Genomic DNA, 22,711 nt, shown 5'->3' with positions numbered 1-22,711 from the left:
CGACGTTCAGTAATTCAAGACACTAGGAGAGGACGCTGTGGGCCAAGTGGGCGTGGCAAGTGCTTGTTGTGAGTCGATGTGCACAAACACACACACACACGCGCCATGCGGCCCGCTAAAAATAAACAGGAAGTAAGCCGTTTGTGCGGCTCACTTCCTGATCAATCTGAAGCCATCTTTAGTGACCCAGAAAGCAGGTCACCTTACACCTCCAGGGAGGTGGGACCCTTACATAACTTGAAACACCATCAAAAACACGACATGAACACACACACACACACACATTGTTCTGATGCTAACTGATGCTCAAAAAAAAATCCCGGTTTTCCCATTTTCTGGGCCAAAAATCCCACATCCACAAATTCAAATTATCATAACATTCATGATAACAATTTTCCAGATTCCAAAAGTTCATACTTCCTCTGCCGCAAATGAATGGAACACAGTGAAGTATGGCATGGAGCTAAAAGTCCGCCATGATAGGGCGCCACAGAGGTGGGCGGGGCCAGACAGTGTATTGTCAGGCTCTGAAGCGACTATAAAATAAAGTTATACACTTTGATAAAATGAATGAATGTTATTTCGTGAGCGCAATGAATCTCTATCTAAATATATACATGAGTAAAAATGAGGGGTGCTCCGATCGATAATAATTTTATTGATAATAAAATATCTCAGCGCTTTATAAAGCTTTAGATTGGTGCGGCATTTGGGGGGTGAACACTTGGAAGAGTGTGGTGAGTTTGAGGCTCGCAATGTGATCATCCATCAGGCAGCGGTTATAAGGCCCAGGTCCCAACCCGCTGTACTTGTGAGTGTGGGCGAAATTTGGGGATAAGGATTTGGGAGCATGCAGACACGATGTCGCACTTTTAGTGCAGGAGGAACTTTCCTTGTGTGCTGGGCTATTCAGACGATGGCCAACCCCACCCAAAACCAAAATCATCAAAGAGCATATTGTATATAAATACCGTACAATTCGTCCTTCATTTTGTTTTGCAGGCACCACACCTGTTTTTTCTATGTAACGTTCTAATACAAGCCAGGTTTTGTCTGCAGAATATTCAGCAGGCCATTATAAATGGGACACAAATAACCCCCAGGACGCCATTTGGACACCACTGGTATAACCAGTACTTAATGTGAGGACATTTGATGCGTTAACTTGCTTCCTATTACAAATGATAAAGATATTTATGAATGATAATAATCAGTCATACGTTATACGGTACATCGTAATCATTTATCATAAACACAAGAACATATCAGTAAAAGATCATTAAAGAGCATCGCGTCTTTGGCATCTTCAGAACCTTCTGGTCTGCCGAGCACGTTGTGATGACTACGTAAAATAAAATTAAAAAAAGAAGATGACATTATGAAGCATCAGTGTGATGAAAGGCTTCATAAACATCCCTCATCCCAACGTGCCAGATAGAAATTTAACTTTTTATGACCTTGGAAATATTTTGGCACAGGGGGAGCAAGATGGGAAATGGAATATTAGATGACACGTCATTATGTGCTCATTATTAAAAGACACCGTAAGAACAGGACAATCGGATCATGCGTTAAATGTGTACTTCCTATTATTTGTATCCGATCCTGTTGCCACTTGCCCCTTCCTTGTCAAAATCACTGCAAATATGAGACTATTTCATGTTTTTAAACATACTGAATTCATTATTACCACATTTATTTGAAGCCTGTGAATCAATACTCATACTGGCTTCGGATGACCAATTTGCCCCATTTTATTTTACCATTACCGTCATTTTGACGGGGTCACAATTTGAATATGGTGGTCACCCCACAATATACATTTCTGAGCACCGGGGGAAACTCTTTGAAATTTGGCTTCAGGGGGTCCACAAAATGACCCTACATTTTGTATTTTATTCTGTTTGGGAACAAATCTAACTCAACGGACATGACGTCTTTTTAATACAACTACAGTCTGGGTATATAGGCAAAAAATACATTTATTTACAATTATGTATGTCACCATGACAAAAACATAGATATTAATGTTCAATTAGGGAATTCCACCCTCGGCCATCTCATACGTGGCATGCGTGGGTTTTCTCCGGGTACTCTGGTTTCCTCCCACATTCCAAAAACATGCTAGGTTAATTAGCGACTCCAAATTGTCCATAGGTATGAATGTGAGTGTGAATGGTTGTTTGTCTATATGTGCCCTGTGATTGGCTGGCCACCAGTCCAGGGCGTACCCCGCCTCTCGCCCGACAGCTGGGATAGGCTCCAGCACCCCCGCGATAAGGATAAGAAGGCTAAGATGTAGAAAATGAATGAATGCTTCAATTTGTAAATAATTGAATATAAATACTTTTTCACATGCTTAATTGTTTAATTTGTTATTTATTTGAATGTTTTTTAAAACAGTGAATGTGAGCGTCCTCATGTTGACATTCTGACTATGCTAAGCTACCCCGTTTGACTAAGTGACATGTTTAGTTCTGCCACTTGCGTCGTTCTGTCCACAGCTCGCTCCATTACAACCCTAAATGACTAATTAATGGTCGGCGGACAGGTGACACCATCTCCTCTAGATCCATTTCTAACCCCCCGAACCACCCCCGTCCCCTCTCCCGCATCTTTCATCCTCCACCCTCCCCCTTCGGTCCCTACGAGGCTGTGACAGAACTCCACCGCCTCGTCCCTTCATGTCTTATTCATGCAAAAGCATTAAGGAGAAGCTCCGTGGGTGGACACAGGGATGGACGGACAGGCGGACGGGGCAAATGGAACGAGTGGGCGGGCAGCATCTTTATGGACAGAAAGGAGACAAGTGAAGAAGTAGAAGAGAGAGAGGGTGAAAGTTTGTCAGGAAGACATAAGAGAGTTGTGTTGTGTTTTTGCTGCAGAGATTACACTTAGATTAGTGTGCAATTATTGTCTGACAACAATGGCTCCTATTTCTTTGCACTGGCTCATTTATCTGTGTGTGTATGTGTGTGTGTGTGTGTATACTCTGTAAACACGTGCACACACACACGCACACACACAAAGAATCTCTGCAGGCATGGGATTGTGGTGGGTGGGTTGTAGAAGAAAATCATATTGATATGAAATAATACCCGGTGGAATATGTTTGGGCAGGAGACTTCTCTGAGTCACAACTCTTCAAACTTCATGAACGTCTCATGTCAGAGCAAGAACCCACCGCATCCTCCTTAAACTCTCTGGCATTATTCAGTCAGTGATGAAGTTGTGAACAATTACATTTTGAGCAAGATTGCACAAAGATGAGGTTTGAAGATGCTTGAGGTCAAGGGTCAAAGGTCAAATGAGTCCATACACCTCAAAGTTCAGGGGTCATTGTGCTCCATTGACTTTGAATGCTCATATCAGTGGTCAAAGAATATATGGGTGCATATGTGGAGCTTTAATGCTGCTTTAGGTGTGGTTTTGCGTTCAAATGGAGGCACGTAGTGTGTTTGTGTGTGTGTGTGTGCATGCGTACTAGAAGGTTCCATGTGCCCTGTGTGGACACAGGGACAAGCAAGGAGTGTAGAGGGACATAAATCTAGATTAGCAAGCAGAGGGAGCTGCAGGGACAAGAGTGCAGAGTAAGATAAGGCGTGATGGAGATGGTCTTGCTGGCTGCTGGCGTTTCTGATAAGCTCCATAAAGCTTCGCCGTGACAGCTCCTCGTTTTGGGAAGTCCAAACACACAAGGACGACCTCTCAGGACCTCCAGATTTAGTACCGCCCACCCCCTATATAACCACAGCCTAGTGGACGCCGTTGTTGCAGAGGAGTGCAACTTGACTCTGAGCCACCTAATTGATTTACTTCAAGCGTGTGCGTGTGGTATCAGCCACCGTGACCTTGGCGGAGTCGCTGATACCGTCCTCACGTGCGTGGACATGTCCCGCGGCTCGCTGCGTTAAGTCGGCATCACTGCCTTTCATTACACAACCCGTCTGAAGCGTCACATTTGGGAGGATGAACGTCTCCCCTCGCTCTTTTGGATGTTATTCTTCATCCTGCATCACTCTCATACAGCCTCTCTATGCCTTGTGGTATGATGCCCAAAACGCGGCCTGCAGCTCGCCTCTTACTAGCCCTCGGCCTGTTGTACACAGAAAATCAATTCATTCTTAAGGAGATATGTTACATGTCACACTAACGTGCTTTAGGCACAAAGCTAAGATATGGATGTTTTGTTCTGATAGCTTTGCATATATTTACGTACATTGGATGTTTTTTTTTAGCATCTTTAATGTACAAAATATATCAAAGCATTATACCTTATGGCATTATACTGTAGTTTCTACATTATAGTGTTCCTTATAATATGTACCTTATAACATTATAGCATAGTAATCCTTACAGTATCAGACCTTATGGCATTCTAGCTTACTATAGCATCATACCTAATAGCAATGTAGCATTATAGTGTTGTAGTTATACCAATTTGCTCATGTACCACTAGGGGTACACATACGTACGTCTAGTTCAGGGGTGGGCAGACTATATATTTTACACGTAACAGTCCCCCTGGAAGTATTGTATCTGTAAAAGTGTGTGTGTCGTGTCCCTGTTTTTCAGGAGCACTTTGTAAACAGCAGAGCATCAAATAATGAAATTGATAAAACAGCTACTGAAACCATCAAAAGGTTGGCTCAAGCCATGATGCCAGATTGTATATTAGGTTTAAATGAAATACTTTGGAAAGAACGGGCTGGCCGTATTCAAACACTTGGTGGGCCGGATGTGGCCCCCAGGCCATAGTTTGCTCACCCCTGCTCTAGTTAGAAATCACTAGTGGTTGGCTGGCAACCAGTCCAGAGTGTACCCCGCCTCTCACCCGTGAGAAAAAAGCGGTAGAAAATGAATGAATGAATGAATGAATGTATTTCTGGCCACTGAATGAGCTGTCCATGGTTCTGAATCTGCTCTCTCCTATATCCATGTGTAAATGTGGCTTGTTGTGTGTTACGAACCAGAAGAGCCTGATCATTTTCTTATTGTACATATGCTTCACAGACGGGGCTTCACGGCGAACGAGTGGTTAGCGCGCAGGCCACACAGCTAGGAACCCGAATTCAATTCCACCCTCGGCCATGTCTGTGTGGAGTTTGCATGTTCTCCCCGTGCATGCGTGGGTTTTCTCCGGGTACTCCGGTTTCCTCCCACATTCCAAAAACATGCTAGGTTAATTGGTGACTCCAAATTGTCCATAGATATGAATGTGAGTGTGAATGGTTGTTTGTCTATAAGTGTCCTGTGATTGGTTGGCAACCAGTCAGTAGCAAACCAGTAGGCTCCAGCACCCCCCGCAACCCTCGCAAGGATAAGCAGTAGAAAATGAATGAATGAATGAATGAATGTTTCACAGACAGATCGAAGGCAAGGAGTTTCCCAAGGGAGGAAAGTGTCTCACTCACCCACTCAAGTGTTGTGTTTACTAAAACTCCTCTTTTGTTTGCTGACTCCACACAGAGGACGACGACAGCGGGTGCTTGTCTTTGGAAGAGGAGGCCACTCATATGCCGCTGAAATCCACTGGTGCACGGGGACAGTCGCAACGTGCTAAAGATGAAAATACAAACATGTTTTAGCGGATGGATAAAAACGTCCATCATTAATACAGTACCACTTTAATATCCAACACCACAGGAAATTATGGAAATAGAAATGATCCGTTCCAGGGTCAAACTGTGGCTTATATTCACATTCGTATGTGTCATAAAAGTGTGCAAAAGTGATGCGGTTTTCACAGCATAACATGAAAGAGTGTTTTGACACTTGCTGAACTGAGCTCTTGAGGAGAATATTGTGGTATTTTCTGAAGGTTCCAAGTCCAGATTCACTGCCCATAACACCAGAACAAATCATCACAAATGTTAATATATTAAAAAGATGGAAGTGTGACTTCATGAAGGGGCTTTTTTTGGGTCAAGCTCTGTACAGTACTTTCTCTCTCTGGGTCATGTGACATGGGAGCCACTCCGGGGGCGTGGCAGCGGACCAGACAGGCAGCGAAAGTCAGTCTCACTTCACTCAGGTCCAGGGCACGTGAAGACGTCATGAGCGTGCCGTTCTGGACCGGTAGCGGACCGTCGCGGAGCCGTACGGGCTAGTGCGGGCCGGCGCGTGCACGTGAGAGGCGACGAGTACTGCACACACACCCAAAGGCGAGAGAAGATGTGGACGCGCGCGAGTGCGTGGCGTTCTTGGGCAGCCGTTTTGGCGGGCTTGGCGTGTGTCCGCGCGGAGGACGCGTGCCCGCCGGCGTGCGCGTGCGACCGAGAGTCCGGCACGGTCAGCTGCCGTGGCGGCGGGGTCCCGGGAGTGCCGGGAGACGTCCCGGCGTGGACGTCCACGCTGATCGTGCACGGGAGAAACGTGACAACTTTGCAGCGTGGTGCGTTCGCGGCCAATGGCACAGAGCTGGACATGGGGACTCTGTCCCTGGCTTCAAACATGATCCAGGTAATTGAAGCGGGCGCCTTCTTGGGACTTCCGCGTGTGCACGTGCTGGATTTGAGCCACAACCGCGTAGCGCTGATCTCAGATGATGCATTCAATGGACTTGTGGAACTTCGCATGCTGTGCCTCAATGAGTCCATCCTGCCCGAGGCCACCATGCAGCTCTCGGCCGCACTCGCCTCTAAAAGTCTTCACAACCTTCACCGCCTGGAGCTGGCGGGCAACCGGCTGCGGTCCGTCCCACTGGCAAGTTTGGACGCATCCAGCCTGCACCAGTTAGTACTGGTCAACAACTCCATCGAGACCATCAACAGGGACAATGTCACCAGCCTGGGCCAGCACAGGCGCACCAGGGTCTACTTGTCACAGAACCCCTTCAGGTGCACGTGTGACCTGGAGGCGTTCTACTACTGGCTGAGGAACTCGTCCCAGTGTCCCGACGCGGCGCTGCTACGTTGCAGTGAGCCCGAAGCCAAGAGAGGACTCCCTCTGGAGAAACTGCGCGGGGAAGACGTGGACTGCGTGAACGAGAACCTGGAGGCGGTCTCCTACGTGTTCCTGGGCATTGTCCTGGCTCTGATCGGGCTGGTGTTCCTCATGGTGCTTTACCTGAACCGAGGCGGCATTAAGCGCTGGCTCAACAACATCCGAGAGGCGTGTAGGGACCAGATGGAGGTCTACCACTACCGCTACGAGCAGGACTCGGACCCACGGCTGGCCAATGTGGCCGTTTAACCCTGTGACACAGCCAAAGACAATACCTGTTCATCATCTTTTCCATCTCAGCAGCTCAATAGCTCTACTTACTACTTAATACTGTATGAAGATATTTTACATGTACTCATTTGAATAGCTTAAGACGTGACAACATATAAAGTGTCAGAAGGACGAAGAATGGTAAGTTTTAAATGAATGAACACGCATGTTAATGTTATTTGTAGGATTAGAGGTCACTCTAGTATTTGTAAATATACTACTGACATTATTAAAGTGTCTCGTACAGGCTTCTTTTTCGAAAGGTAGAACTGATTTGATCTCTTTAGTTAACCAGAAATAACTAAAGGTATCATTTCTTCCAATCTTCTTGGGTTTAGTGTGAGTATAAATAGGAGTTACATACATTCTATTCTTATTATAATTATTATTCATGTAGCAGACAGAGGAAGGACATGTACTGTAGATGCAAATCAATTTGTCAGCAGTGTTAAAAGTTGCCACCAATGGCATAAAAAGTGCGTCATGCTGTTGTTGGATGCCATAACATGGCCAGGACGTCAACTGATCATCAGGATGTCTCAAGAGGACAAAACAGCTTTGGCTGGATGTCTATATTCATACATACAGTACACTTCAATTGGAGACCATGTTTTTTCCACTCCAGATTAGGGTGTCACTAGATACTCAGTTCACAAGACAAGACGATACGCGAGATTGGGGCCAATGAAAACGAGATGCGATTTTAACATTACTTTTAAGAATAGTACAATTAAAAAATTATATGACAACATATGGCAATCTAGGCTGCACGGTGGATGAGTGATTACCACGCAGGCCTCACAGCTAGGAGACCCGAGTTCAATTCCACCCTCGCCCATCTCTGTAGAATTTGCATGTTCTCCTTGTGCATGCGTGGGTTTTCTCCAAAAACATGCTAGGTTAATTGGCGACTCCAAATTGTCCATAGGTATGAATGTGAGTGTGAATGGTTGTTTGTCTATATGTGGCCTGTGATTGGCTGGCCACCAGTCCAGGGTGTACCCCGCCTCTCGCTCAAAGACTGCTGGGATAGGCTCCAGCACGCCCGCCAACCTCGTGAGGATAAGCGGTAAAAAAAGAATGAATATGGCAATCCACTCATTTAATTTGGACTACGTTATACTCTTCTGCGTTCTGTGTATAAGCTGGCGGCCCCGCCTCCACCCACTGAGAAAAAGTGACTGTATGACTGATAAAAGGGCTCATTCCTTTCATGCGGTTCTATGGAACAAACACACCAACGTGCTGTAACCAATGCACAGAGTGAACCCTGCACGCATGCCCAAGACAATATACTGTCTATTGTGTGTGATTAATTCATTTATCATCATCCCGGGCCTAGTGCCCACGAACGAGAAATCTTGTCATGTTTTCATCTTGGGACACCCCTTGTCTTTAAAAAAAAACTTCCGCCAGCAATAGTTTTAAAGGAAAGCAGGAAAACACAGTGGCTGTGTCTAATCTGGCACATTTGTGTACTTACACTTCAGCGCATAAGTACACTGCAAAATGCGGAGATGGACTATCTTGAGTGGTTGCAATGCAGCATTAAAAAGCAGTCATCAACATCAATTGATTTGGGATAGCACGACACTGCCAAAGTTTGCACACTCGGAAACCAAGTACATGGAAGTCTTCAATTAAGACTTCTGAGTGCATACGTGTGTTCACACTGTGAGGAATGTCAAAATGCAGTGCACTCATGTCAGTGTCAGTACCTGGATGTCACGCTCAAAGAGTGAGTGCACACTGCTGGACGCTTAATTATCTTGTAGCCAAAGGGCATGGGGCATTTCCGGTAAGTATGCAGCTTGTCAACAGTCAGGTGTAAAGTATACTTTCTGAAGTGTACTGATGAAGTACTTTATATGAGACACAGCCTAAGCAAAAGACTAGACCATTGTAGCCAATCAGAAGTCTGAGGAAAGTCACTAATGAAAAAGACACAATAACAACAATGCTGAATGGAGGAAAAGACAAATTAAATGTGTCAAATTTAAGTTTTGGACAAAAAAAAAAGATATTTTTCATGTTGCAAATAGAGCACAAGTTCATGTTGGCCTCTTACTGATAAGAGCTTCTTATCAGTAGAGTAGGAACCACCAGCCAGAGACCTCTGCACATCTGGAAAAGGTTTCTAACATCTGCTTTTTAAGACTTGGACTATAGTGCCGACCCAGGAAGTGTTTTATTCCCTCTCCGTGCAACATCTTCATCATCAGAATATAGAATAAAGAATGTTCAAATGTAAATGTGTGTTTGTGCGTCATGGACTCAGTAAAGATGAAGAAGCTTGTGGATGTTTGCGTTGCATGTTCACCCCAGCTTCCTCTCCTCAAATATTAGTCATGCAGATCCCCCATTAACCCCCCACACCCCACCTCTCCATGCTCCTCGCTGCAGGTAAATGATTTTATTCAGCTGAGTGACTTCCTAAGCACGCTGCCTCTAAGCTGGAAAGGAAAAAAAAAGAACGATTAAGAAGAAAAAGTTTCATTAACGTCTTCAGCCCGGCCTCCAAAGGTCCCGTGCAAAGTGATGAGTCATCGTTTGCTACATGTGTGAGAAGCCGAGAGGAGGGTTGTTAAGGGCATCATGTCTGGAACTAAATCAGGGGTACTCACAAATTTAAAAAAATAAAGTGTTTATTACACACACTTAACCTTATCCAATGCATTCCCTTCAACCCTCCTGTTTTCATCAGGTAACTCCAGTATCTTTCCATCCCTTTTAATAGTTCCTATCATGGAAAAACAAACAACCTACATCTGATCTTATGAATCGGCTGGTTGCCAGAATAGAAAGATCATAATAAAAAGGCTCGACTTGAGTGGATGAATTGTCACAAAAAGGCAAAAAACAGGACAAAGCCAAAGGTAAATGGTAAACCACGGGAGCAAAAACGGCAAAACAATAGCAAAAGCTAATTCGGAGAACCCACAAGCTGGAAGCAACAGTCCACCAGATGGCAACGCCCATCAGGTGCACTGCAACACAGAGCAGACAGGTGGCAGCAGAGCCGCTCAAACAAAACAAACTTGAACCCGTGAACCCGTTTATGTCAAACTGTCTGACTCATATTGACATTAGCTGTTGTCAACATAACCAAATCCAATCCTTGTGACTTTGTACTGAGTCCCATTTATCGGATCGTAAAAGTAAGGGTAAAACCTCCGATGTTGCTAGTCCGATACGAGCAATCGATTCCAGACTGTGGCACAGCACATCTATCCATCAGTGGCCGGATAAAGGCCATGTGATCACAACAACAATGTACTGACGTGTTAACAGAGTAGTAAGGAGCAGAAGCGATGTCGGCCGTGTGCACTTTTTGTGAAAGGCCACAAACAAAGCAGAAAACTTGTCATGCGCAGGTTTCCTGTGGTGGCACAGAATGGAGGAAACTTGTCATGCATAGGAACCTCCCACAGGACTAGCATTGATAGAAAAGAGAATGTCTTGGTTTAAAAGCTTCATTGAGCGCCTGGAACCTCGCTAGATTATGCCTACCACTATCCACTACACCAGGGGTCGGGAACCTTTTTGGCGAAGAGAGCCATGAAGGCCAGATATTTTAAAATGTGTATCTGTGAGAGCCATATACATTTTTTTTAAACATTGAATGCAATAAAATGTGTGCATTTTTATGTAAGACCAACAGTTTTAGATAATGGGCTCTAATTACGTAGACCAGGCACACTACCCCACGCCAATGGGGTGTGGCCAGCACACTTTCGTGAGCAGCGCAGTGTCTAATAATAAATCAAATACTTGTTGCCGTTAATACAACTTCTGCTGCTGCATAATTTTGCACCATACTCAGTATATTTCATTCTTTTGGCCATCTTTGCCAGAAGGCTTGGTTCTGCAGCTTTAGCTAGGTGACTATTTGACTAAAGGAGAAAAGTTTATATTTACATGTTGACATCTCAATGACCGAGGTAGACTACCGCATTACCCAGTAATAATCGAGTTTTGGTGTTTGACCTGGAAAATATCAGGAAAGATGGATATGGTCGGCCGTATTGTAGTAGAAAATAAATGGACGAATTAAAATGCATAAAAAAGTTGTTGATTTTTAATATTATTTTTAACAGTCATTTCTGTGACGTTTACTTTAAAATGTTAGCAAAAATAAATTTTTATTGTGGTAAGAAATGCTTGAGAGCCAGATACAGTCATCAAAAGAGCCCTACCTGGCTCCCGAGCCATAGGTTCCCTACCTCTGACATACAGTATACATACATATGCAGTATACATTATGCCATTTTTAGTAATAAGAAAGCGGTGGACCAGGACTTGGATGAGTGGAGCGACTGAGACGAGTTAATAACGCGAATCACATAGTATGTATGAATGCAACATTGAGGATTTTGGTTGCCGCAACGATATAAGTGTGGTTAGCACCAACTTGTTTAAGATGTTACTCGAAGGTCCGGTTCTTACATACAGTAGCTTTAAGTCATCATGGTGAATAGTGGCTATTTTGGACTATTTTGTCAGTGATCCGTGCTTGCATTGCTCAGCAGTGTCATTAATTCCCCACCATGGGAAACCAAACGCACCGCCAAGGTCGCAACCTCTGCAGTCGAAGATGCCGTGTGTTTTCATGGCCGTTACAAGACGAAATGGAGAATTAAAAAAAAGAAAAGAAAAGAAAGAAAACACTTCTGACTGATCGATTGGCCTCGGATCACAACATGGCTGCAATCCATACTCTCATTAAAGTGATGATGATGATGCTCTGACCTTCATCGCTCGGCAGAGGGCAAGCATTAATGAAGACGTCGTTTGGGCATTTCACACTTCAAACCGGAGCGCAGCTGCTGGACGCGGTAGACCTGCCAGGTCCTCAAAAGGTGACATTGATGCTCAACTTGTAAAAGCTTTTATTTCTTTTATTGGGGGAGGGGGTGTCACTTGCAATTGATTTAATGACTTTGGGTCTGATGGGGAACAAGCAGGAAGTCATAAGAGCGAAGAGAGACTTTTATTGCTGACAAGACTGATGTGCTGCTCATTAACTTGCTTTTAGGAGACGTCAGCACCAAATTCAACTTTACATGGAGGCGGAATAACGACACTTTACTTTACATTTGACTAAAGCACAGGTATCTAGAATGGGGCCTTTTTCAGGCCACAGCTCATTTTTTATGGGCCTGCGGCATACTTTAAAAATAAAATACATTGATTATTAATGAGACATTTTATTCGATATTACACTCATTTGCTTTGCAGACACTCACACTGCTTTGACACAAAGCTAAGATGTTTTGTTCAGATAGTTTAGCACACACGACCGGTCAAAACAATCCAGTTTCTCTGGAGGAAGAAATAAGTAATAAGGTCTGTCTCTCTTCCATTGTTCATTTCCTTTTTTTGTAGCAACTAATGACTTTAGTACAATGCTGCTCAACTGATGTTGAGGAGGATATAGTACTATAGTGTGTCTAATTTTATTCAGGCAGAGGAGGTCGTACGTACTCCAGAACTTGGGGAACACCGATAGGAAGTACGTGCACCAACTGCCAAGGCTTGATCAACCTCCACCCATCCATCCATCCATCTCCTATACTGCTTATCCTCACGAGGGTCACAGAGGGTGCTGGAGCCTATCCCAGCCCTCTTCGGGTGAGAGGCGGGGTACACCCTGGACTGGTGGCCAGCCAATCACAGGGCACATATAGACAAACAACCATTCACACTCACATTCATACCTATGGACAATTTTGATCCACCTCCATTTCTGCGGAAAAGCTTGAAATTGTTGACCCGTTTTGTGGTCCCTGAAATAGGACTTTTTGTGTAATTCTGAGATCCATATTATTTTTCATTTTTGTTTTTAACCTCTGGCACTTCACCACTTACCTTTGTACCATTTCAAGCCGTTGGACTTGAACGGCTTGAATTTCAATAAACAACTGGAAAATTCGGAGTGTTGTAAAACCTTTGACCGGTCATTGACCTACATTACATTGGTTTTAGCATATTAGCACTAAACGTATCAAAGTGGCTATTCTAGTTTCCTGTATGAAGATATTTGGACAAACCTGACTCACTTAAAGTCACCAACAAGCATCTTCAAGACCTTAAAGGGGTTAAAGGGTGGATTTTTGACATGAAGTTGTATGGCATCCATTGGCAGTGTAGTGCATCAATGGTGACTTACTCCCCACTTAGTCCTGTGAGCACAGTTGGGTTGGATTTCGGTGTATTTCCCAGATGTTTGCCAGAATGATACTGAAATTGTTAGGTTAATTGGCGTCTCTAAATTGTCCATAGGTATGAATGTGAGTGTGAATGGTTGTTTGTGTAAGGTATATGTGCCTGAAGTCAGCTGGGATAGGCTCCAGCATGCACACGCCCCATGGATGGATGGATGGATAGATATACTAAAACACAAAAATCTACGTTTCTATAAGTAAATGCATTGAGAATGCAGTTCTAGAAGTCATGTCATCATTATTGGGCCCAATTAGAAGGAAATGCTCCCTCAAATCAATGGAATTAGCCTCCACTGTGTGTATGTGCACGTGACATGCATCTCAAAGTGCACCAACAAAACTGGCATCTCAGCAGTTTAGATAGCCGGCAGTCAGACAACATTTTTGTGGTTCTGATCCGCTTGTCAGAGAACTGCTGTGTCACTTCTATCCCCCCCACCCCCCACCACATAAAATAATGTTACCTAGTAGCACCCTCTCTCCTCCACTGAGTAACACATCAGGATGACGAGCCATCACATGATCCAGCCAAGTTTAACAGCTGCTTTAACAGTACAGACACTTTGAGGACATCACCCCCCCCCCCTATCATTTTAAGACTGTCTGCTGCCCCCAGGTGGCCAGTGAAATACAACACAGCACCTACGGTATAAGAGTAACAGTAGAAGGTAACCTGTGCAAATAGCAGCCATCTACTCTTAAAATGTACATCCTGTCTCGACTCAAACTGTTCAGTTCTTCATCATGACCCGCATGCAGAGCCATCATCAATACTGTTACAGTGCAGGGTCGTCATGAGGGGCGGAGGCTATCCTACATGACATTGAGCAGGAGGCAGAGTCACCCATATTAACTTAAATTAATTCCTCTTTAGTCTAGTAGAGGCCTATTCATCATGGTCCCTCCTGGAAATTACTGTCTTATGATAAAAGGGATTAATAAGACAAAAGGAGCCCCTCTGAGAGGTTCTGGTGAGGGGCACCGTCACGATGAGGTCACCTGCAAACTAAAGTCAAACAGTCAGAATTCTGGCATACCTGCTGCTTGTGTGACAGCCAAGCGTGTTAAAAATGGGACTTCAAATATGGCCTGCACGATTAATAAAGCTGTCATGGTGGACACACATTGACCCTGGAACAGATTATTTATAATTGACTGTTTCCTACAGGGAAATAATATCTCAGTTCCACTGTGATAGTACTCAAGGAGATTAATTAGGTTAAAGTGTGAATAATAGCTTTGTTTGTTGTAGACAAGGTCACCCAAGTAGACGTTACACCTTACACCGTTAAAGCAACACAAAACAACCATTGTGTGCATTTTTATTTAGCATTTGGGTGTTGATTTTAAGGTGTTTATGATTTAATTTGGATCATTTTGCTGTTGCATTTGCTTTGTGGCGTCGAGCAGCTATGTGTTTTTAGTTTTGGAGGATTTTGTTTGCAGCGTTTGTGGACGACGTCGCCCACCTCACTAGTCTTTGCAGTAACGCCAAGCTTGGCTGATTACTGCTTTTTTATAAATATCCCTGAAATATAACCTAAATATCTGTATTTGTCTACATTTACTACAGTTGTGGTGACTTAATGATTGTAAAAGCTAGGGTGAATTTAAACAGAAAGATGTTTGCTTCTTCAGACACACGACCTAGCTTGTACTCCTGCATTGCATTGCATTACCTTTTCTTGCGTCAAAGATAATCACATGAATCGTCATTTAATTATGTTAAAATGCATTACAAACATGTTGAGTACAGATACACATAAAACTGAATTATTACTCATAATTACGATATGAGGTTGTATGGCGTGATTGTATTTACCTGTGTGGTTTGTCGGTTAGGGCAGTATGCTTAGACGGAACTATTTATCTCCGACACCACAGTCCGACGCTTAAATGTGTCCCCTCTAGCCGGAAAAGCAGCTGCTCTCCTTCGAGTCCGTTTTTTAAGTTATTACTTATAAAAGTGTGACTTTTCCTCAACGACTGGACACACGGAGTCCATTTAAGACAACCAGGTCAACAGGTATGATAACAATAAATTGTTGAGTTGTGAACCAGTTAGCTAACATACAGTACATCATGAGGTCATACTCAAAGAAACGTCAATTATTTCAATAACTCTGACGTTGCAATTGCCTACAGAAGTAGTGACGGTATATATTTATCATACACATTAGTTACCATAATTATTAATTACTACAAGTTTCGCTAGACAAAATCCACCAGTGGTGTCCAAACATTTTCCCATTATTGCTGTTTAATTTTATTCCTACAGCGTGCAGTGAGCTAATAAAAAAAAAACAAGCCTCCCAGAGTCCGTAGCTTGGACACCCCTGTGGTCTACTCAATGAAAAACAATTCAAAGCGGCAAACATACCGCACATTTCCATGATCATGACCACCATATCACATTGGTGTTGTTCCTCTGCGCAGAATGACATCACCGTCTCCTCACAACCGCAGCAGGAGGAGCGACGACAAGGATGAGGACGACCCGGTGGAGCTTATGATTTCTCGCACGGGCTGCGCCGAGCTGCATTACGCCGTACAGGAGTGCATGGCCGAGCGTCAGGACTGGCGGGCATGTCAGAGCCACGTGCGCGCCTTCAAAGCGTGCATGCTGGACCACCAGAAGACACGCATGGAAGAACTGAGGAAACGACGGATGCCGACTGCAGAAACCACACCCAGCTGAGCACACCAACAACTTTGGAGGTGTGTGTGGCGAAGGTTAAGCATACGTACTGTACTTATTATGTGAAGTTTATCGCTGCCAGCGTACCTATTACGTCCCTGAAATGGTCAATCAAGCGGAGCACTGACCAAAGTAGCACAGTTGACAACGAAATGTCTACTTTTATACAGTATGTGTAATATTTGGTGAAACATCACCATGACAAAGGAAATAAACAACAACATTGGAGAAGTATGACAGATCATTTCTACTACCGTTACGTAATATTGAAAGAGGTAGAGGCCAGACCTTCCCCAATGGCTATCATGACGCCGTACTCGTATTTGTCAGCTAACGTGCGCTGGCCTGCCACCGGCCATCTTGGCCTTGTGCCGGCTGGCGAGCAGTTTCTTGAGAGACTCCTTGATCTCCTGCGTCTGCAGCGTGTAGATGATGGGGTTCAACATGGGCGGGAAGACGGAGGTGAGCGACAGGTTGATGATCCTGGCGTTGGGGTGGATGTTCTCCATGAGCGTGAAGGTGATGAGCAGCGGGATGAAGTAGATGGCCACCAGCGACAGGTGGGCCACGCAGGTCTTGAAGGCTTTGAGGCGCTCCTGCACGGCCGCCACCTTGGCCAGCGTGCAGCCGATGGCCACGTAGCTGAGCAGGATGAAGGCCAGCGGGATCCAGAAGATGATGATGGGGTAGAGGCAGCTGACCACGTAGTTGGGGAAGTGGCTGTTGCATGCCAGCCTGTAGATCTGGCCGTGGTCGCAGAAGTAGCTGTTGATGACCAGCGACCGGCAGAAGGACAGCCTCGTCAGCAGGCCCACCGCCACCAGCACCAGCAGCACCGCCAGCAGCCAGAAAACGGCGATGAGCGAGAACATGAAGCGGTGGCTCATCCTCACCTGATAGTGCAGCGGGAAGATGATGGCCAGCAGGCGGTCGTAGGACAGCGCCAGTAGGTTGAAGGACTGCATGGACAGACACGTGTAGCAGAAGAAGAGGAACACCAGGCAGTTCCCGTACGCGATGCGCCGCCGCCCCAGCAGGAAGATATCCAGCAGCTTGGGCACAAGCGCTGAGCTGCCCAACAGGTCCACCAAAGCCAGGTTGAAGACGGCTACGTACTTGGGCGTCCTCAGCTTGCGGTCCAGGCAAATGACAGCCATGACGGCGCCGTTGCCCAGCACGGACAGGAGATAGAGCAGGAAGAGGAAGACGTAGTACAGTTTGATGTGGCGTACGCCTGACAGCCCGCTGATGATGAAGTACTCGGGGCGCACCATGGACACGTTCTTGTCTGTTGCGGGATTGAACAAGTTCATGGTCCCACAAGATGCTCGTCTTCTGTGAGGACCACCAATAAGAGGGGACGCCCATGCCACTCCCCCTTGTGCCTCCTCCTCCTTAACTACACCCACTTGGCCGACAAACACGTTTACACCAACCGAGCGTAATCATGGAAACACAAACATGACCTCACAGCTTAATGTTCAAAAGTTTAAACCCACAGCCTTACAAGTCCAAATCGTGGAAAAAATGTGGATTGCTTGTGATTTTCTGTCAGGTTTTCACACTGTCAGGATCTCTTGAGGGCAAAGGCAAAAAAGCTTTTTGTCTTTGAACGCGGTCGGATTGTTGAGCTGCCTGTGTAAGGCTTCTCACGGCGTGCCATTGCCGCTGAGGTTGGACGCAGGAAAACCAAGATCATTTGAAACTTCCACAAACATCCTGAGGGTTATGGAACAAAAAACTGTACCGGCCCTGAGTCAGAGGATCCCATTGGCCGTCTTTCAAGACATCCTCGGCCCAAATGATGGTTGTCTGACCTCATCAGACGGCATTCAAAGGCTTTGTCTCCTTCAACGCCTCTAAATTGTGTGTTTGGAATTTGTACCAAACATGGGACATTGGAAGCGAAACGGAGAGGGTTCTTGGCGCGGTGAGAATGTCTCCAAGGATGCACTGGTTCGGGGCGGTCAAAGGTATAAAGGTGTGTTCAAGTCAAAGACCACGGCAGGTTGTCCTCTGTTTGGTGGATGTATTAAGGCTTTATGCTGTGGTGCTGTAACAACATACAACAACATACAATACAAATCAATGATAAGTAAAGTAACATAACTCATATTACATCAACATAACGATGCGCCAAAGGCTCATACAGAAATCAACAAGGAAACCCTTAGATGCATAAGTGGGTCAAAAATGACCCGGTCGGGTTGTTTTCTTGAAATATCTTTATAATGAAAATTGTTTATCATTTCATATTCCTGGTATTCCTCAAAAAACATCTCTTTGATATCATGCCGTTCACATTTTTAACTTACCTTTTATACATTTTAAGAATTTTTTGGTTTTGTGTTAACCTTCCATAAGTGGGTCAAAAATGACCCGGTCAGGTTGTTATCTAATGAAATTTGTCATCATTTTATATTCCTCAAAAAACATCTTTTTGATATCATACCGTTCACATTTTTAATGTAACACACAATAGATCCTCACATTTTCTATTGTTGGATGGGGTCATTTTCTTTTTCAAAGATGTAAAAAAGTGAAAAATGAAGATGTTTCTAACATGAAATCATCCTAAATATAATACTAAATATCATACAAGTGATTATTCCTAACCAAAATGGCAAAATTGGCATAAAAAGGCATCGATTCTAGTATGGGTGATTTTTGACCCACTTATGGAAGAGTGTAGGGTCCAGTCACTCGTGCATCTGAGGGTTATTAGAACAATAGTTGGTCATACAGTTAGCTTGAACGCTAATATTAGCACCAATGCTTAGCGAAAAGGGTGCGCAAACAACTGCACAGCTCCCACAATGGAACCAAAACCTCACCTCTATGATTCACGTACAGCATCAACCCGGGGAAATGGTGGATGGGGATCAAGAAAGCGTCAGAGAAGTCATAAATAGCTCAACGGATGCAACGGCGCATTGTGGTGTGTTTCCTGACCGCCGAACACAGTAGGACAAAACAACACCAAAAGCTGAATATCATCAGTGACTTCTAACTGGAACTTTGACGGTCCTGATGGCTTCCAACGTTACTGGCATGACAAGGACACAGTGGAGGGGGCGCCATCGTGATCCTTCAATGGAACAATGGAGCTTCAGGTTGTGCAGGGGCGTCAAACAGCAGATGGCTATGTGGGGATGTTATGATCGTTTCCTCTAGCTATCCTTCTACCTTCTGGTGGAGCTATGTAGCAATGAAAATGTCTAGACTCTAGACTCTAGACCAGGGGTCTCAAACTCGCGGCCCGCGGGCCAAATGCGGCCCGTGAGATGCTAGTTTGAGGCCCCCACCTTGATACCAAAGTTTAATGTTGAAATGACAGCTTAAAGCTGTGTGCACACCGGACACAATTGACATGATTTTGCCCCGCCCATACTGTTACCCTACCCTGTTACCCCGCCCTGTTTTGCTTTGGATTAGCAATGCTAAAGGCTTATGACGCTGGGTACAAATAAATGCAGGAAATGATTTGGAATAAAAGGGAAAATACACGTGAAGATAAAGCATCTCATCAAACATGTTGTTAAAGTTACCACGCTGCTCCCAGATGGAACTGAGTACCATGCTAATGACCCAACTTGCTAATTGGGTCCAATTATTACGTTTCATTAATGTTCATGTTAAAGGTTCAATAACTGTTAATACTGTACTTTTCAATCTGAAAAAAAATCATTTCTCTACCAACTGTATGTGGTTTCTTACCTTTTTCTTATTTGCTGTTTAATTATTATTTTACTTATTTATTACTGATTGATTGATTTATTGTCTTTATTCTTAATTTGTTTATTTACTTATTTCTTATTTTGTGTATAGAAAAATAAAAATGAAGATATTTGAGAACAGTGGAATGTTTTATCAGATATTTTGGTGTGGAAAACCGGAACCAAAGTACTGAAAAAGTGTAGGGTATAGCAGAAGCAAAAGCATTGAAGATAGTTTTTTTATTGATTTTTTTTTCCAGTTTTTAATAAATGCGTTTTGGTTTTTTTTTTTTGAAAACCGGATGCGGCCCGGCTTCACCCAGAACCTAGCTCCGGTGGCCCCCAGGTAAATTGAGTTTGAGACCCCTGCTCCAGACTCTCTTGCCATATTTGTGGGCGAATGATTGACGGGGGAATTGACCTCCGGTGGCGGGGAAACAACCATGTACGACAGGCGGCAAGACCCTCGTCTGTGTAGTTCAAAGGTTGTCTTCCAGAGGAACAACCTCAGCCTAATCTAAACCCAATTGGGGGCGGATGGCAAGGGAAGTTTACCAAAACGGACATCACTTCCAGACATTGGATGTCCTCCGTGAAGCCATCTTCACCAAACTCGCCTCCTGGAAACACACAACCAGCATGCCCAAACCAATTTTTCAGGTGATCAACACGAATGCCACAGCTACGGGGTAAGCTAAGGTTCGCTAATGAATTAGCTATGAGATGCGCCCTGGGAAGGACAACGTGTCTCTGAGGACTATTAAAGCTGCTGGGACAAAGACACTTATTTGCTACTAATTCATCACCTGACGACTATACACTAAATAATAACTCGGTATTCATATCAACTCTTTGATAAAGTACACAAATATGTAGTCATCAAGCAGAATCAACATTCATTCATGAATATTAAGATGACCGATCACACATTTTACAAGCATACGTGTTGTTTTTACTCTTCTAAACAATATTGGATCCCAATATTGGATCTTCTAAACAATATTGGATCCCAATGTATCGTCTTCATGTCAGACGGAGACACAAAAGTTTACGTACATGAACTTTGTTTGGGTGTCAAAGTAGCAAAGTAGTAAAACAAACATGTTGACGGGAGACGCCTCTCTACTGTGTCTACTTCGCTCTCCAGAGACAAGACTTGTTTTCCACTTCAATTCCCTTAAGTCTTCCATTTGTTGGCACCGAGCTGACTAATTGATCCTCTGGTGATACACACACACACACACACACACACACTATTGTTTGTTTTGTCACTTTAACGTTGGCTCGGCACACTTGAGTGTACAACTTTTCATGATCGATGTCGTTGTAAGTATCGTTTCTTAACTTTGAACCCATTTTAAGTGCATTGTCTTGCTAGCCTTTTGTAGCATTAGGGGCATTCAAACACGTATAAGTCAAAATCACATCTAAATATTCAAGTTGCGCTTCTCGATCTGTTGGGAAAATAAAAAAGAAACTTCTTAAGACATCAGGTGATTGAATAGCTTATGAAAAACAAGCTAAGGTTTCACTCAGCAAGCAAAGATGGATTCCACTTTCCATGATATGTTTTCTCCTGGTGGAATCCTTCCCCGTGCTCATCGCTTACTTCTCCACAGTTCAATAGATGGGAATACAAGAAGTGGATCTTCAGTGACATATTGCAGCTTTGTAGGACTTCAGGAGGTTTGACACCAGCTGCTTATAATTATATGGCTTGTAGTTTCCAAGAGGACTGCACGGTGATAAGTGGTTAGCGCGCAGGCTGAACAGCCGGGTTCAATTCCCCTCTCGGCCATCTCTGTGTGGAGTTTGCATGTTCTCCCCGTGCATGTGTGGGTTTTCTCCGGGTACTCCGGTTTCCTCCCACATTCCAAAAACATGCTAGGTTAATTAGCCACTCCAAATTGTCCATAGGTATGAATGTGAGTGTGAATGGTTGTTTGTCTATATGTGCCCTGTGATTGGCTGGTACCCCACCTGTCTCCCAAAGACAGCTGGGATAGGTTCCAGCATATCCGTGATATAAGCAGCATAGAAAATGGATAGATGGAAAATTTTAGAATGAGAATAACGTCCAATTATTATGGGATTAAGTTATAATATTGCCAGAAAAAATATGTTGAAATATTTGTACATAAAAAAACAACAACATTGTAAAAAGGAGCAGTAATTAATCAGAATAAAGTCTAAATATTAGGAGAATGAAGTGGGAATAAGCCAAAAATAATTACAAGATGACATATTTGTACATCAAAACTACAGAAATTCTGAAAAAAAGAGCAGCCATTTTATTTTAAAAAGTTAAAATATTAATTCATTCATTTTCTATACGAGAATAAAATCATAATAATGAGACTGAGAAAGATGCACAATGCTTATTGAAAAAAACTTTTTCAAAAGTCATAATATTCTAAGAAACTAAACAGAACAAAGTTGCAATCTTTTGGAAAACTAGGTTGAGAAAAGTTAAAATATTGCCAGAATAAAGTAAAACTATTACGGGAATAAGAGGAAAAAGTTAAAAGTTATGATTTTAGAACAATAAAGTAAGACTGCAACAATACGTGTATCAGTACCAAACCCTTCCATACAGGGGTCGCTGTCGGGTCACTGTGCTCGTAACCATCCACTCCATGGTGCGATTCATAGCATATCATGCTAATTTAGCAAGCTAATTTAGCAGAGCTACAAACATGGTCTGTGTTTTAATATGGTACACCATAGAAATTCATATGTTTATACAGCCGAACATGTTTTAGTTTGTCCTCACTCCATTCATATGGATAATGTACAAAATTTAGCATGAATTCTTACATCAGCTTATTTGATATCTCTAACAAGATGCATTTGTAATG

The 22,711-nt window shown here is 43.8% G+C and overlaps 3 protein-coding genes across 3 annotated transcripts; 2 read left to right on the top strand and 1 right to left on the bottom strand.

Annotated features, from left to right (window-relative positions):
• Positions 1-5,996: 5,996 nt before the first annotated feature.
• Positions 5,997-8,585, top strand: tpbgl (trophoblast glycoprotein like). Its single transcript, XM_058086125.2, has one exon. The coding sequence runs from the start codon at positions 6,175-6,177 to the stop codon at positions 7,192-7,194; it is 1,020 nt and encodes a 339-aa protein (XP_057942108.2). The 5' UTR covers positions 5,997-6,174; the 3' UTR covers positions 7,195-8,585.
• Positions 8,586-15,302: 6,717 nt separating this feature from the next.
• coa4 (cytochrome c oxidase assembly factor 4 homolog) lies at positions 15,303-16,388 on the top strand. Its single transcript, XM_058086126.2, has 2 exons — positions 15,303-15,465; positions 15,876-16,388. Exon 2 carries the CDS (start codon positions 15,877-15,879, stop codon positions 16,135-16,137), a length of 261 nt encoding a protein of 86 aa, XP_057942109.2. The 5' UTR covers positions 15,303-15,465; position 15,876; the 3' UTR covers positions 16,138-16,388.
• A 75-nt stretch (positions 16,389-16,463) lies between these two features.
• On the bottom strand, positions 16,464-17,579 carry LOC131138267 (olfactory receptor 1E16-like). The gene has a single exon (XM_058087062.2). It carries the CDS (start codon positions 17,448-17,450, stop codon positions 16,464-16,466), a length of 987 nt encoding a protein of 328 aa, XP_057943045.2. The 5' UTR covers positions 17,451-17,579.
• Between the last annotated feature and the right edge of the window lie 5,132 nt (positions 17,580-22,711).

The sequence above is a fragment of the Doryrhamphus excisus genome, linkage group LG21 (genome assembly GCF_037039965.1).
Source record: "Doryrhamphus excisus strain RoL-2023G ecotype Guam linkage group LG21, RoL_Dexc_Guam_v1.1, whole genome shotgun sequence".
Lineage (NCBI taxonomy): Eukaryota > Metazoa > Chordata > Actinopteri > Syngnathiformes > Syngnathidae > Doryrhamphus > Doryrhamphus excisus.
This window is presented reverse-complemented; position numbering and strand designations above follow the sequence as displayed.

Excerpts from the sequence above, each read along its gene's own strand:
- LOC131138267 (XM_058087062.2), bottom strand. The coding sequence starts at position 17,450 with ATGAACTTGTTCAATCCCGCAACAGACAAGAACGTGTCCATGGTGCGC.
- tpbgl (XM_058086125.2), top strand. The coding sequence starts at position 6,175 with ATGTGGACGCGCGCGAGTGCGTGGCGTTCTTGGGCAGCCGTTTTGGCG.
- coa4 (XM_058086126.2), top strand. The coding sequence starts at position 15,877 with ATGACATCACCGTCTCCTCACAACCGCAGCAGGAGGAGCGACGACAAG.